The sequence below is a fragment of the Pleuronectes platessa genome, chromosome 1, assembly GCF_947347685.1.
Source record: "Pleuronectes platessa chromosome 1, fPlePla1.1, whole genome shotgun sequence".
Lineage (NCBI taxonomy): Eukaryota > Metazoa > Chordata > Actinopteri > Pleuronectiformes > Pleuronectidae > Pleuronectes > Pleuronectes platessa.
In genome coordinates, this window is record NC_070626.1 from 17,959,775 (window position 1) to 17,974,251 (window position 14,477).

The 14,477-nt window shown below is 41.2% G+C and overlaps 1 protein-coding gene across 3 annotated transcripts in view; it reads left to right on the forward strand.

Annotated features, from left to right (window-relative positions):
• Positions 1 to 6,986: 6,986 nt before the first annotated feature.
• Positions 6,987 to 14,477, forward strand: part of LOC128437993 (heterogeneous nuclear ribonucleoprotein C) — a 38,148-nt gene continuing 30,657 nt past the window's right edge. The window contains exons 1-2 of one of the 3 annotated variants that reach the window (XM_053420318.1): positions 6,987 to 7,184; positions 13,154 to 13,229. In XM_053420318.1, the coding sequence (XP_053276293.1) occupies positions 7,163 to 7,184; positions 13,154 to 13,229 (98 nt within the window). In that variant the 5' untranslated portion in view covers positions 6,987 to 7,162. Of the gene's footprint in view, positions 7,185 to 10,976; positions 11,080 to 11,160; positions 11,620 to 13,153; positions 13,230 to 14,477 lie in introns of those variants that run through there. The other 2 variants (XM_053420327.1, XM_053420335.1) reach the window with 2 other exon arrangements.

Here is a 14,477-nt window from a genome sequence, read left to right on the forward strand (position 1 = left end):
ATTTGAACCGACCACCTTCTTGCTGAGAGGCGACAGTGCTCAGTTCCACATTACTGATTCTTCTCCATCTAATCCAATTTTCAAAACTTTCACATCTTTACAAATGAAAACAATTCATCCCCATACCGATACACGATGAAAAAAGAGGCTGCTCCGAAAGAAAGGTTTTTTATTAAACAAGAGAGTGTTCAAGAGCTGAAGGCCGGCAGGGAAAGCCGAGTGAATGAGGTGCCAGTTAATGCCTTGTGAAATGTGTAGCCGGCCCGCAGGCCTCTTATCATCAGCCCGGACGGTTCATGAATTCATTCTGCCATAGTTACCCAGAACTCAAAACAGGGGGAATATCTCTCCACCTGGGGGCTGTCACACTGAGAAAGCACTGCCTTACGTATTCACCACTGATCATATATACCTTTACCTGCATGCGGGCATGAGCATCCACATTTGCACAAAAACACCACAAACACAGGCTCACAGGCTTCGACCCAGACTCTCTCTGTCCAGGATAGTCTGCAGTTCCAGTGGCAGAACTTAATGAGGTTTTCACACTGAGACACTTCAGTTAGAGAGTGTTGGGGGAGGACTGTGTGTGTGTGAAGATGTGTGTGTATGTGTGTTTGGGGGAGGGGGGGGGGGGGGGGTAGGGGGGTTAGGTCCCCACTACATAAGTAATTTGTAGTGGGGACCTAAATCTGTTTACACAATCAAATTATGTGGACTGGTTGTCTTGGGGCCAAAAACATCCCCATACCGTACATAATTGGATTTTAAGGTGAACACATGTTTAAGGGGAGGGTAAGGTTGGCTTTCAGCTAAGGTAAAGGTTAGAGTAAGGGTCTGGGCACACATGCACAAATTTGAAGCGAATATCACAGTTCAAATTCATCAAAGCTGAACTCCATGTGAAGCCACACTGCAAATTGCCAAGTCACAGGAGGTGAAGGTTTTTTTTGGCCTTCTCTCTCGCTCAGATTGGAAAGGAACCGGGAGGCGAAGGTTTGCCCCTGATACATTTGCTTATATGTGACTAGGGCCGAAGTCTCCAGGAAATCAATGTAAGTCAATGTAATGTCCTCTGAAGTCATGGAGACACAAGTGTGTGTCTGTGTGTGTGTGTGTGTGTGTGCGTGTGTTCGGGGCTCATGGGAAGTGACACAGAAAAAAAAGGGGAAAGAATGAGGAAAGGCACTCAATGATAATATATGAGCTGTCTGCAGTGCTCCATGGTGGAGGGAAAGAGTGCAGTGGTGCATTTAAAAAGAAGATTATCATGTCAAGATACAGTAATACCTCGCTGAACACTGATTTTCATTGGGTGTTGATTCTGCGCTCGGTCTGTCTGGAGCAGGAGCACTAAGCAGGAGAGGAGGGAGTGTGTGTCCGGGACGTGCCGGCTCCATAGGTCGTCTTATAAAGTCACAGAGCTGAGTTAAAACCAAACACAACCACTGATCGTTTCCTCTGTGGCTCATGCAGCTACACTGGCTCTTCATGATTATCAATGAGCTTTGTGAGAACAGTGAGACGATGTGAGGAGCGTCACTCACACTGAGGATCCGTGTTTCATGTTTTCTTTAATATTTTGCCGATTCATGAGTCGATTTTTCTGTGACTTTCCAAACATGTCATTAAAAATTATTCCTGTGATTGAAAAAATAATGCAGGTGGTGTTACTTCACGTCACCTAGAAAATATAACTGCTGTGTAAATCAGTTGGAAACCCAAGTAAAGAGAGTCAGAGCTGTTTACTGAAACACATCTATTTCACACACATGTTATTTTGTGTAAAGTCAGCTAATACCATACATTTTATACAGTGTGTGTCCACTATACGTAGAATAAATTGAGTATAGGAAATGTAAATTTGGACTGGATTATAAAGGCAACTCAGTAGAGTGTACCTCACGCCCAACAGTCCCTTAATGAATCCACATTTAAAATGAATCCAATGCTAAATTCACTAGATCTGGATATATATCTGGACCAAATCTCAAACATTCTTGAATATAAGTCCCCTAAACATTACAGACATCCTTCATCCAGATCCACGAATTACTCTCTAAGACAGTGGCGATCCGGAATCCGCACGAAAAACTAGGGGTTCTCTTTCTGGCCTATATCACATCCTAGTTTCATGGTATCAGTACAGCAGCTACTGCTGAATCCTACTAACAAACAGAGGGGCAAAAAAAATCTATAAACATAGAAGAAAACATGAACCCTTTGGCAAAGGTAACGGAAATATACAGAAACAGAACAGCAGCACCTGATGAATGTCTCAAAGTGAAAGTAGATTTCTATTTTAAAGCAGGCCCGTGCTAATGTCCACAGTTCCGTTTGGTTTCCTGTTATCTATATGTGCTTTATATAACTGGATTTTAGAGGCAACCTCTGTAGTGCATCTCAACACGGCAAAGACATTGGCTTGTGTTTTTTACTGATGCAGCTGAACATTTCTGATGCCATTTTATCCAGGGAGCAGAAGAAATTAATAAAAAAAACTGTCCATTAGATTAAAAATAAAGCCTGGTCAATAATAAATGTTGCAAAACAAAAAGCAACAAGAACTTTCTTTTTAATTTCCAAGTTCTAATTTAAATGAGTTCTGATCCCAGCGTGACCCCTATTACATTATATCAGATCTTTGTTGTTTGGTCCTCATGCTCTAATTTTCAACTTGTTAATAGTAGTAGTACTTTTACCACATTAGAAACTTGAAAATCAATATTAAAGAGCTAATGGTGTTGATGAGAATTCAGTCATGACTTGACTTTAAATTACTGCAGCAGTACTTAGTGGTTTCACTATTAATAAGAAAAAAGACATATGGTTTAAGAGTCTAGCACGGATTTCTCAAGGTCCTGTTTTTCTGTGTTGATGTTTCTGTACAGAAAAAAAGAACCAACATTTTCGAGGGCCCATGTGCCAAAATGTTGTTTTTGTTTTTAGTCATTAGGAGCTGACTGCTGAACCTCAGCAGGACTGGCTGCCTCCCTGTGAGGGTTCATCAACAGTAAACAGCCCAGAGCCCAATGGCCTTTGAAATGTGGTCAATTTGTCAGTTGGCTAATCACAGCTTGAGGACGGTTGCTGAAACAAACCTTTTTCTGCAGCTTTACAGCCGAGGATATTACAATAAACGGCTTTATTTTAAATTTACTTGGAAATAACAATTTGAATATCAATTAGTAGCTACATTTATCAATGACTCTAGGGAAATAAGGGATGCCACAAATATATTCTTTATTTTTGTAGCACCTTCAACCTGAATGGGTTTTCATCTATTTGCATGGATGCTGATAAGGTCAGAGCCTGCTTTAACATATAAGCTCAAGGTTTTTTCTCCTGCCCCCAAGAGTTTTTCTTTTTTCATATTCCTCATTATTCCCCCTGTTCCCTGTACTTTTAAACTCATTACAGCCATTTTCTGAGACTGCAGGCTAATTTCCTCTCTCTTTATGCTTCCACCCTCCCCCTCAGCCCTCTCTGTTTTGGTGAGTCAGTCCACTGGGCTGCATCAAGCCGAGTTCTGCTCCACCACCTCCTTCCCTCCCTACTGTCCCTCCACCAACATCCCAGCCCCCTCACCTCTCAGCTGTTTGAACTCCTCCGAAAGAACCAAATGCACCTATTTGCAAGTACAGCATGAACTCAGAGCCATTAACAACTGAAACCTTACATCGACAGTTGGGAAGGTTATAAATAGTGATTGTGTTTATCAAGTTTTCCCACACATACGTTAAGTAGAGAACTACTCCTTGTTTACTGTTTACGTCACAAAACCTCCAGGAATGAGACAAGGCGGGTTTATAAAAAATTGTCACGGTCCAAACTGTGGTTCATGTGACGCCTACAGGACAATCCATCCATTACCAAAACCACTTATCATTTGTGTGTCGCAGAGGGAGCTGGAACCAATCAGAGCTGACATTGGGCTAGAGGCGGGGTATCACCTGAACGCATCACAGTGGATATGTTGGACCTAATCCCAGTGTGAACTGTGGGAGGAAGCTAAAGAAAAACCAATACAGAAATGGGATGAACATTCAAACTAAACACAGAAAAGCTGGGAATCAAACCGGGATCCTTCTTGCTGGTGACAGTGCCAACCACTGGTACCCTGCTCCACTAGGGCTTTGCCTCTCGCAGAGTTCATAGGTTCATTTTGTCTTTTTCTGCATTTAGGCTTCCAAATTATCCTTTAGTTGATTTTTTTACTATGCTTATACACTGATATGACACACATGCCAAAAGTGTCACGGATATGGTGAGGACCCAAAAGCAGCACAGGCAGACTAGCTGGTAGACAGGTCCAGTGGGGGGCTGTGGAGCCACAGAGCCGAGCAGGAGCGTAACCAGGAGGGAAAAGGCAAAACTCGTGGTCGAAGGCTGAGGTAATGTCCAGGGCAGAGAAGAGGCAGGCAGGTCGGCAACAGGTGATCAGTCCGGGGAAAGAACGCTGGAAAGTCAGGCATGACACAAGAACAATCTGGCACTGAAGCAGAGACAGGAGCAGGCTTAAATGCAGCCAGGGCTGTAACAGGTGTGGAGAGTTGGCCTGATGAGGAGGTGTGGCTGACTGGCAGAGTGGAGCAGAGACAGGTGAGTGGAAAAATACTGGCAGACAGGAGATGAGCAGACTGTGACAAAAAGTGGCTTTTATGGATTTTGTCACTGCTGCCATTCAAGGTTTTACACTATGTCCTACAGTTGCTGCATGAAATAAATTCTCTCTGGATCACAGGGTATCTTTCTGAGGCTCCATGATACATCTCACTCATCTAATCAATCAGTGGTGCGCACGAGGTGATGAACTGTAACAGGAAGGGACAGGACAGCATCAGATTGTTTCCAGCTCTCACGGCAGAGCAAGGGTGGGCTGCTGGGACACCACTTCAATCCTAAGCATTTATTTTAGTAAAATCATTTGTTTTTATGAAGAATTTTAGCTGTTTCAACATTTTTGACTGGTAAATTGACAATATTCACTGATGTGTTTCCTAAAATTCAGAGATCAAGTTGTTTTTACTGTTTTTATTTATCAACACTGACAAAAGCTTTAGCTAGAGGGGGAGCGTTGAGTCACAACCTTTTGTGTATGAGGGGAACACCCATTATATAACATTGTATGCAATATGTAATAACATAATGTAAAATATTATAATGGATTATTATCTATACCATGTTTTATGCCATGTTTTTATTGTGCTAACACAACTTCATGTTCATCTTATTACTCACTGATGTAGTAATTTAGTTGAAATGTAAACATGCAATAAAAACTACTGCTGACTACACTTGTTTACATCAGCATTGAAACAATAAAGTTCTTTATATGTCAATCAGAAAAATTATTCTCACATATATATTCTCTGAGTCTGAGCTATCGTACCTTATAGGCTGATGGCCCAAGGCTAATTTAGCACCTTGTCACACCACTCAGATCACAGTTGCCCAAGGGTTAACAGCTTAATAAGGCACTTGTGCCTGAGTTAAGGGTGGTGTAAAAAGAGGTAATATTCGTTTTGGAGTTGGCTAAGATTAAACCTTGGCTTGCAGCCAGACCTACCCTGTGTTGGTTGTTAAAGAAGCTAATTAAACCCACATGAAAGCTTCTCCTCAGGAGCCAGAGAGATTAAACCCCCTCAGGTGTATTCTCTACTCAAACACCGCACAACAAAACTGCAACGATTAGACAGCACGCACACTTTACAATTCCTAAAAAGTGACTCTGCCGCGTGTGTTTGCCGGGGCTGTATCAAGATCAAAGTGATGGGAATGATGTGGTGGCATGTCATGAAAATTATATTACGGTATAATTCAGTTTTTCTCCAAGTTTGTTTACATGTAGCTCACTTATCTATAGTTCAGGATCAGTGCAGAGATTACATCACTGTTTGTCTGAGCAATTTGTAATTACCTATTAATTTATCAAATATACTTTCTCCACATGCCATTAATCCCTTTGTTGACTGTGTTACATAATCACACTGGTGAGAAGACACTCCTTTCTTCACCTTGTGTGTATATGTGCGTCTGACTTTAGAGTCCAGTCGATGTATCTTTTCCCAGAAAATATCAACAGATATTAACAATGAGTATTGGTGTTTATGTTGGCTGATATAAGATGTTCATTCATATGTTTATTTATGTTAACATAAATATATTCATTTTCCGAAGTCAGGATATACGTGTTTAATATCTACATCTTATGGATCATTGCCATTTTTTGGGGCAAGTATATATGAATTATTTACTCGTTGATATCAATATACCCCCCCCCCCCCCAGATGTAACAAAAAAATAAGAAGTACACGTTAAATTATGTGTTTGCTGTCAATTTAGGTTGTTCTTATCAAACTAATGTATTTCCTCTTTTTAAATTTTCAATTATGTTTGGTTTTAAGTTGTTATTTGATTCTATAAAATATAAAAACAGAACATCATGATTGCCTTGGATCTAAATGCGCAAGATGGTGGCCTTCGTATCCGGGACATTTTGGCTTCATTTCTGGACAGTGAGAGGAAGTGGTGAGGCGTCATCCATCTTTATATACTGTCTGTAGTTGGGCTCTAATGTTCTTACTGTGTATATTCTTCCCTTACTGCCTATATTTAATAGTATTCAATATTCAATTAATGACCCCTCTCATCCTCCTTGTGAATGGGTGTTTATCATTTTGTTTGGCCTGCATGGTGTCCATGAAATGTGACTCAAGGTTTCTACTCTTTTGATAAGTGTGTTAAGATACACACACACACACACACACACACACACACAAACACATACACTGGCAGCCTCCTCGTCGCCTGGCTGGAATGTGTGAGCCCTGAGCTGCAGCCAGGCTCCTGTTGCTGAGGGGAAACCAGCTGCACACTCATCCAATCCTCCTGCCAGCACCTCCTGCTAATGGAAGAGCCCGCCGTCCACCCCTGCTACAGGAGCACACTTGGTATATCCCATTAGTGCTCCTGTGGCTGGTTTGTCCCTGACTCAGTAGGATCGCATCAGTCAGTCCGTTAAGCAGCAGCCTAAACACACACAGACAAACACAGACACACACACACTGCACAGAGAGGACGTTAAAGGGAGACAGTTGCCAGAGAGAAGAGAAGACATCCAGCCTCTCTTCTCCCAGTCTGCTGGTTCGGCTTCCCTGATATGACCCTCTTCAGCCCCAGATGTGAGTATACCAGGGTTTATCATTGTGTGTGTGTGTATGCGTGTGTGCAGATGTTTGCATGCAGCCCTATGTTTCTGAGAGACAATCATTTCCAGTGTGTTTGTGTTGCTCTTCCCCTTCATCTTCATCTCCTCACATTCTGCCTCCTCTGCTCCTCTCTGGACTTCAACCCCAGCTTCCTTTTCACTTTTGCATCATGGACGTTTCCTGTGGGTTTCTCTTGATGTAGCCCTGAGTGGACAGTCTGTGGAACACAATCAAGACTTTTTGATGTTAACCCTGTAATTCGAGCACAACTTCTTGACTCTGAGGTTCATGTGATGAAAGCTCATCCTGTCTTGTCACTTTGGCAAGGTCAGCACCCTCTCTGCGGGTGTTAAGGCTTGTGAGACAGAAACAACGGCTGGTTTAATTATGTTATAATCCTACTCTGTGGTGACGGAGTGAAGATACACAGTTCATATTCCTGCAGATTAAATATTCACAAAATTAAACCAGACGTGTACTTGTCACAACTTCGATACTCGAAATAGCTTTAGAAATAGCTCTTTCCTCACAAAGCTGCAGGTCTGTTAAGGCAAAGTCTGCAGAGACTGGACAGTTAAAGTGTCTTTTAGTTGTTTTACTGTATTGTGGGATCTTTTAGCCTCTATATGGGACCATAAATATATCACTATATATAGTGTATAGTGATAGTACTACTGTATTCACAACTGTGATGCAAGAGAGATCTTTCGTTTGCATCTTTTTCCACAGCTGCCGTGTAAAGATCACACAAGCATCACTCTGAAAATGCCATCCATTCATGTAATCGCTCTCTTTATCCTTTGGGATGATAATCCATGTTTAACGATGACAGAGATGCCTGTGATTTAGCCCTGAGAGTGTAAATGAATGCTTCACTGTCACCGCTTGGCTCTAATTCTGACCTGAGGTCAGTTGAGGTGCAAGAAACGGAGAGGATGCAGCATGACAGAGAGCAAAGGGGAGGCATGCATACACTAGCTTTACTTCCACATTTGACAAATCACTTTCTCTTTTAAGTGAACAAAAATACATTCTGTGGCAAGTTAGGACTAAAAGGTTGTGTGCACATTAATATGGAAACCCAAGTGTTGAAGTACATGATGGGACGCAAACAGAAAGTGGCAACAGAGCATAGAGTACAGAGTAAAACAAATTAATTATTTTAATGTTAAATGTGAAAAATAAACAGGTTTAGAAATCCATCTTGCACCATTAACTAAACATTTAACATATTAATTATAATGTATTTTAATTGTGGGTAAGTTTATATTTTCTATCAGCCATAGTTTTTTAGTCATGGGAATGTATTCTCAGGGTTGATGCATAGCGAACATGATTTAACCATAGAGGTTTGTAGTTATACGTAATAGATCATTTCATTTAAATTGTTTATGATGAAAATGATACAGTAAGCTTTCACTCTGTGTCTGTTATTTAATGAGCACTATCCTTATAAAATAAAATAAAATAAAATAAATTAATTAAAACATTAAAAATAAGGGGGGAAAGTAAAGTTCAGAGAAATATCTAACTGAAGCATAATTTTTCAACAATTTTTGGATTTATTTCTAAAGCATTGAAATCAGATTTACATCCTCAGCTGACCTAGTTTGAATTAATGTCGCAGTCATTCAGACATAATTGCAACATGTTTTTGTGTTTTGGGATGGAACATTTAAAAAAAAGAAAGATGTCAGAGGAGGTTCACAAAACCTCATTTTTTTCCTTAGATTTAAAAAGCACAAAACAATTTTGTTGCGAGTCATCAGCCCAAACATTATGTTCTGTTCTGAAACGAGTTTTGTGATTTAAAAGTAAAATGAAAGAAAATGATGGTTTACTACCGTTATGCACAACATTTTTGAAATCTTAATTTCTCTCTTTCCTTCTTTCTTTCTTTCCTACCTCTCTGTGAAGTTTTATTGATAAGCTGTTGTTAAAAAAACTGAATATACAAACATTAAATAATATATATATATTAATATAATAATACCAAACCTGAAATATCTAGCTGAAGGCAAGTATTCTAAACATATAAGACAGTTCAGACAGAGCAGTGTTCCTGGAGCTGGTAAAGTTCACGTGGACTCATCGTCAGCAGGGTTGATGCTGAGGGGCTGCAGCGCCCTGTAGAGTTTCTCCACATTGTTATTGTGATTTTGTTTCCAGGTAGTATGGAGTAAGTCAGCGCTTATTTTGGCTCGGTGTGACGCGACTGTCTGGCACTCAGCCTGACATGCATTGATAAGAAGCACGGTGACAGACTGTAAACTGTCTGGGACTTTAGAGCTCATTACAACTGATCACGTGTGACCTTGATGTGTCCTCTCGTGCTCTTTGGTCCTATTTAAAACCATGCCTGACTTTTGTTTGATCCATGTGTCATTTTATAGGCAGGCTTGTCTCTGTTGTTCTACAGTGAGAATCCCACCAACTTGGATGAACAATGTTAATAAAAAAGTGTTTTTTTAAGCTTTATACATAAACTAAACTAATTTGCCAGCAACGCCCCTATTTCAGGTTTTAAAACAATATAAAGCTTGGACGACATGTCTCTACTTCCTCCAACTATCCAGAAATGGAGCTTAAATATGTTGTATATGAACGCTGCCATCTTGCACATTGGGCCAGAATCCGCATTAGTGAGGTTCCTTAGATACATGCGCTTGACTAATCATGAGTCAGTCTCCACTGTCAATCATGAGGTTTCACTCCTTCTTTTAATCATAATTAACTAAATAAAGCAAAACTTATCGGATAAAGATACACTTGAAGATGCATCCGTTGGGACTACCTTTAATGAGAGAAAACATCTATTTGATGTGTATTTCCGCTTTTCGTTTGGTCCATGTCCCATCCAGTAACATGGAGGAGGTGGGGTTAATGACCTATAATTTTGACAATTACTGCACATCCAAAAAATCGATGTTATTATGTGTGTGTACTACTACGTAATAGGGTTTTATATAGCATTCATAATTGTTTGTATAGTGATCAGAAAGGGTAGGTTAATCTAGTGTTTCTGATATGACTAATCACTGAAGCCATGCCTTAAAAGGATTTGTGTGTGTGTTTAAGTGGCCAAATTGTTAGTGTTAGTGTGTGTGTGTGTGTGTGTGTGTGTGTGTGTGTGTGTGTGTGTGTGTGTGTGTGTGTGTGTGTGTGTGTCTGTTTGAAGCTAGAGAAGCTAATTGTAGCATATAAGATTTTGTTTACAGAATAGTAGTCTGATTACCTCCTGATGTTTGGCTCCTGTAGTGTGAGACTCAGTAGCGTCCTATCCTCTCTCTCTGTGCCATCATGCATCAGACATCTTGTTGCTCAGTAAAATAACTAATACTCAGTTTTGTGTTTTCCTGTCACACCAAGTCTGCGGACAGGACAGAGTCCAGGATGTTTTTAACTGGATGTGTGTGATGCACCTCATTCTATTGCTATACAATCGTTATTTCTGGGAGTCCAGATGTGCATACATTCTAGGGATGTCACGATATGAAATTTTGATATCACGATTATTGTCAGGGGAAATATCATGGTTTCCACGACTATCGGAAAAAGGCACACAACAAGCATTATATGGCTAATAATATAGCTAATTAACTAAAATATGTATTATTATGAACAACTATATCCAGTTAGTTATTTTATTGTGTAACGTTTGGGTATTTCAAAATCTTTTAGGGAAGCTGTTTTATTTAGGTGCCTTATTGTGGAAGGTTTGTCAGTGAATTCGTGTTTCCTGTCAGCATAGGCATACTTTTATTCTGAAGGGTCACCAGCGGAAGCTTTTCTGTATAGTGTTGATTAGTCGTGTCCTGCTTCAAGCACATTCTTTGTGTCCTTATTATACTACTTCCTCTCAGTATAGGTGAAGTAAACTCTTGACTACATTATAATGGTTAATAGGAAGACAGAGTATTTGCGTGTGTGTGTGTGTGTGTGTGTGTGTGTGTGTGTGTGCGTGTGTGTGTGTGTGCGTGTGTAAACCGCTCCTTCTGGTCAGAAACCGAAAGTAAACAACATTGCTCCTCTCGCTGTGAACTCCTCCGATGGAGTTTTTAGTCCAGCGTTGGTGGAAATAAGTCTGTTGCCTCAGTTTCCTCTTCTCAACTACCGTTTCAGTTCAGTGTTCTCACACACGCACACACACACACATACACACACACACACACACACACACACACACACACACACAGCGTGACTCACCATAGTTAGATGGCGCAGTTTTTTATAATTCTGACGGTTATTAAATCTCGACATTCCTAAAACATTTACACACACATCTCAAGTATACGTTTCTTTGGAGTGTCCGCAGTAGAGCTCAGGTCGTCACCAGCTCTGTTGGCTGCAGAGAAGCCATCCAGGAGTTTGACTGTTACCTGCCAGAAAGTGATCTCTGCTGCGGGAGGTACAGGAACATACACGTGTCCCAACCTCTTTTCACACATTCAGATCCATACTTAATTAATTGTAGTTTCCAGCCATTTGACAGGCACGCTGTGTGAGTGTACGTGCAGCTGGCCCAGTCACGCTCCATTCACCCCCCATCTGTCCATGTCATTCTGGCCTCCTCTCCTCTCCTCTCTCCTCTCCTGAACACATCCTGAATCCTTGTTAATTGTCCCACATGTATGGAGGTATTTGATGGAGAATCAAAAGCTTCTTTCAGACATGCACTGGACTTCATGATGAGGCAATCCGGATATTTTCTGGAACTTCTCCTGCCATTCCCTGAGTAAACTGTCTGGAAAATGTCTGAGTGAACCCATGTGAGAAGAATACAGCAGGATAGTTCACAGCCTGCCAGTGTGATAATGTCCCCAATAGAAAAAACAAACATCTCCGGATGAGAGACATACTCGTAGAAGACACTAAGGAAGACGTCAAATCGGAACAATGAGGACAACAAAAGCTTTTATAGCACAAGGGTTAAAAGGGTGTTTGACATTTCCCGGATAATCTCCCCCTACATTCTTCATATGTAAAAGGAGAACTCCAGACCAATGTCTGAACGCAATTATCCAGATATTTTCTCGAATTCATGTCTGAAAATAGCGTAATTGTCATAGTCCATAGCTTCTGTCTATAAGGGCAGACGTCTCTGCCCATGTGCTGTAAATGAAATATGAGATTTCCCCCAACATTGTCCATTCCTTGTAAACACATTTACAAACGTTGAATTTCAGCAAAATGTCCAAATAATTGGGTCTGGATATTTTTCCAGAGTTCAAGGCTGTGTCTGAAATCACTCATCCACTTTTCCCTGCTTCACTAAATGGTGAGCTCATCGGGAAAAGAAAAAAAATGCTTTCATACACTTGTCTGGAGCGCAATGCATGATGGTAGATATTGCTCGGTTAGTGACCATCGATTGTATTCTACCTTTCACAATGCATTGTGGGCAACAATGAGTGCACTATAAAGGGAATACAAACTTCACCAAACATTCACACACCACTAAAAAATTGCGAACTCACTATTTAGTCCAATATCTAATGATTAGTGAGTGATTTCGGACACAGCCTGAAAACAGCTTAACAAAGAAAATAATTACAAATACAGGGAAATAAGGTTTGTCTTTGTCTCTAAAGCTGCACCAGGTTTTGTAGGCGTGCAAAATGGAGACAAAAAACGTAAGCAGCTGGTCGGAGTGGCAGAAGCAATCAGTGGAGAGTGATCGAGGATAGACAAGAAAAACAGCCACTGTCAGTGTCAGCCAGCCCTCCAGTCATTATCATGTCAAATGATGACTACAGCTCCACCAGATTAGGTTAATTTTGTTGAAGTAAAGAGAGGAAGTGAGAGGAGGCTGAACGCGAGCAGACAGTATCCACAGCGTAGTTCATCATCTGAACCAGCTTGTGTGAGCCTGGGCTTTGTAACCCTGCAGCGATGCTCTTTCCTGTATCACCACAAAGTTAATTGGTCGCTCTTCTTTGCAGACACGAGCATGAGTGGAGAGCTGAAGTCCGGCCGCTCCAGGGCGGGGAGCAAGAGAGCCAGCAACACCACTTACGGGTGAGTAGGAGACACAGACACAGTCCCACCCCTGCACACTCAGAGATAATCATGCACTCTGTTATTTGCTGGAGCCCCTTTATCTGTAACTCGATAGCTGCACCTTAGTGTTGTAATCAGTGCAGCATTATTCCTTATTAGCCTCACACGAGCTGTGAATGTAAGCTGGTATCGATTTTAGCCAGAGGGGCTGTCTCCATCACTCAATGTTTTAATCCATCTGTTAATGCAGCACACACGTATGATTGGGGTTGATTACTCTGTATTGCTGGCGGCTCGATACGGCGCCATAGAGCCACGCCAACATTAACCGCGAGCTTGGATCGCTGGTGGAGAGAGACAGCGTAACAGTGTGTGGACTTGTTTGAATTCATCCGTGTCTTCATTACTCTCACCCCCCCCCCCCCCCCCCCCCCCCCCCACCCCAAACTCTCTCCTTGAAGTGTACTGCACCCTGTGTCCCAGCTGCAGCTCTGTAGGCTGGAGCTCCGCTAATGAACATAAAGCACAGAAAATACTCTGCGTCTGCGGGAGGTTTGATTCTCATTTCTCCGCTCTTAGTACATTTTCTACTGCACATCGATATATTGTCCGCCATACTGTACACGACACAGAAACAAAAAGAAAAGGCTCTTAGGAAGCATCGCTAAATCAATAGAAGTATGCAAAAGGATGAATATAAATTGGGTTTGTGAAAACATAGAGTATAGACGCCAAAAAAATGATAATGAAAATGGCTGTGAATGGCTGCATCCATACAGGCACAATGCTTTTTGCTGACAATGAGAGGAGAGATGCTCACATTAAAGCAGCCTGGGTAAACATAATAAATAATTTTGGAATTGTTTGCAGGACATCTGCCTGAGGACACCAAAATGCAGAGTGGGGTTAGGAATATGAGCAAGAGCAGGAAATAAATATGAACAGATTGTCACGAGCATAATCAGCAATGTGATTATTATTATTATGCGCTTCTGCATAACTGGGACTCCACATATGTTTTCCAGCATCACGATAAATACTGATAATCCTAACCCTGACAGTTCAATTTCCTGTCCCTCTGTTGGGTTCATCAAATCCTGCAGTTGTATATATATATACAGTTGTATACATATTCCAGTGTACGATATTATTCATATCACGTCCCCAGTGTGTCCTTCAGAATAGTTAATGTAGCTTTCCGCCTGTGCTCCCTCTGACCATGTCTGTCTAACCTTAAGCCCCCACACATTATTTACCCATTCAGCC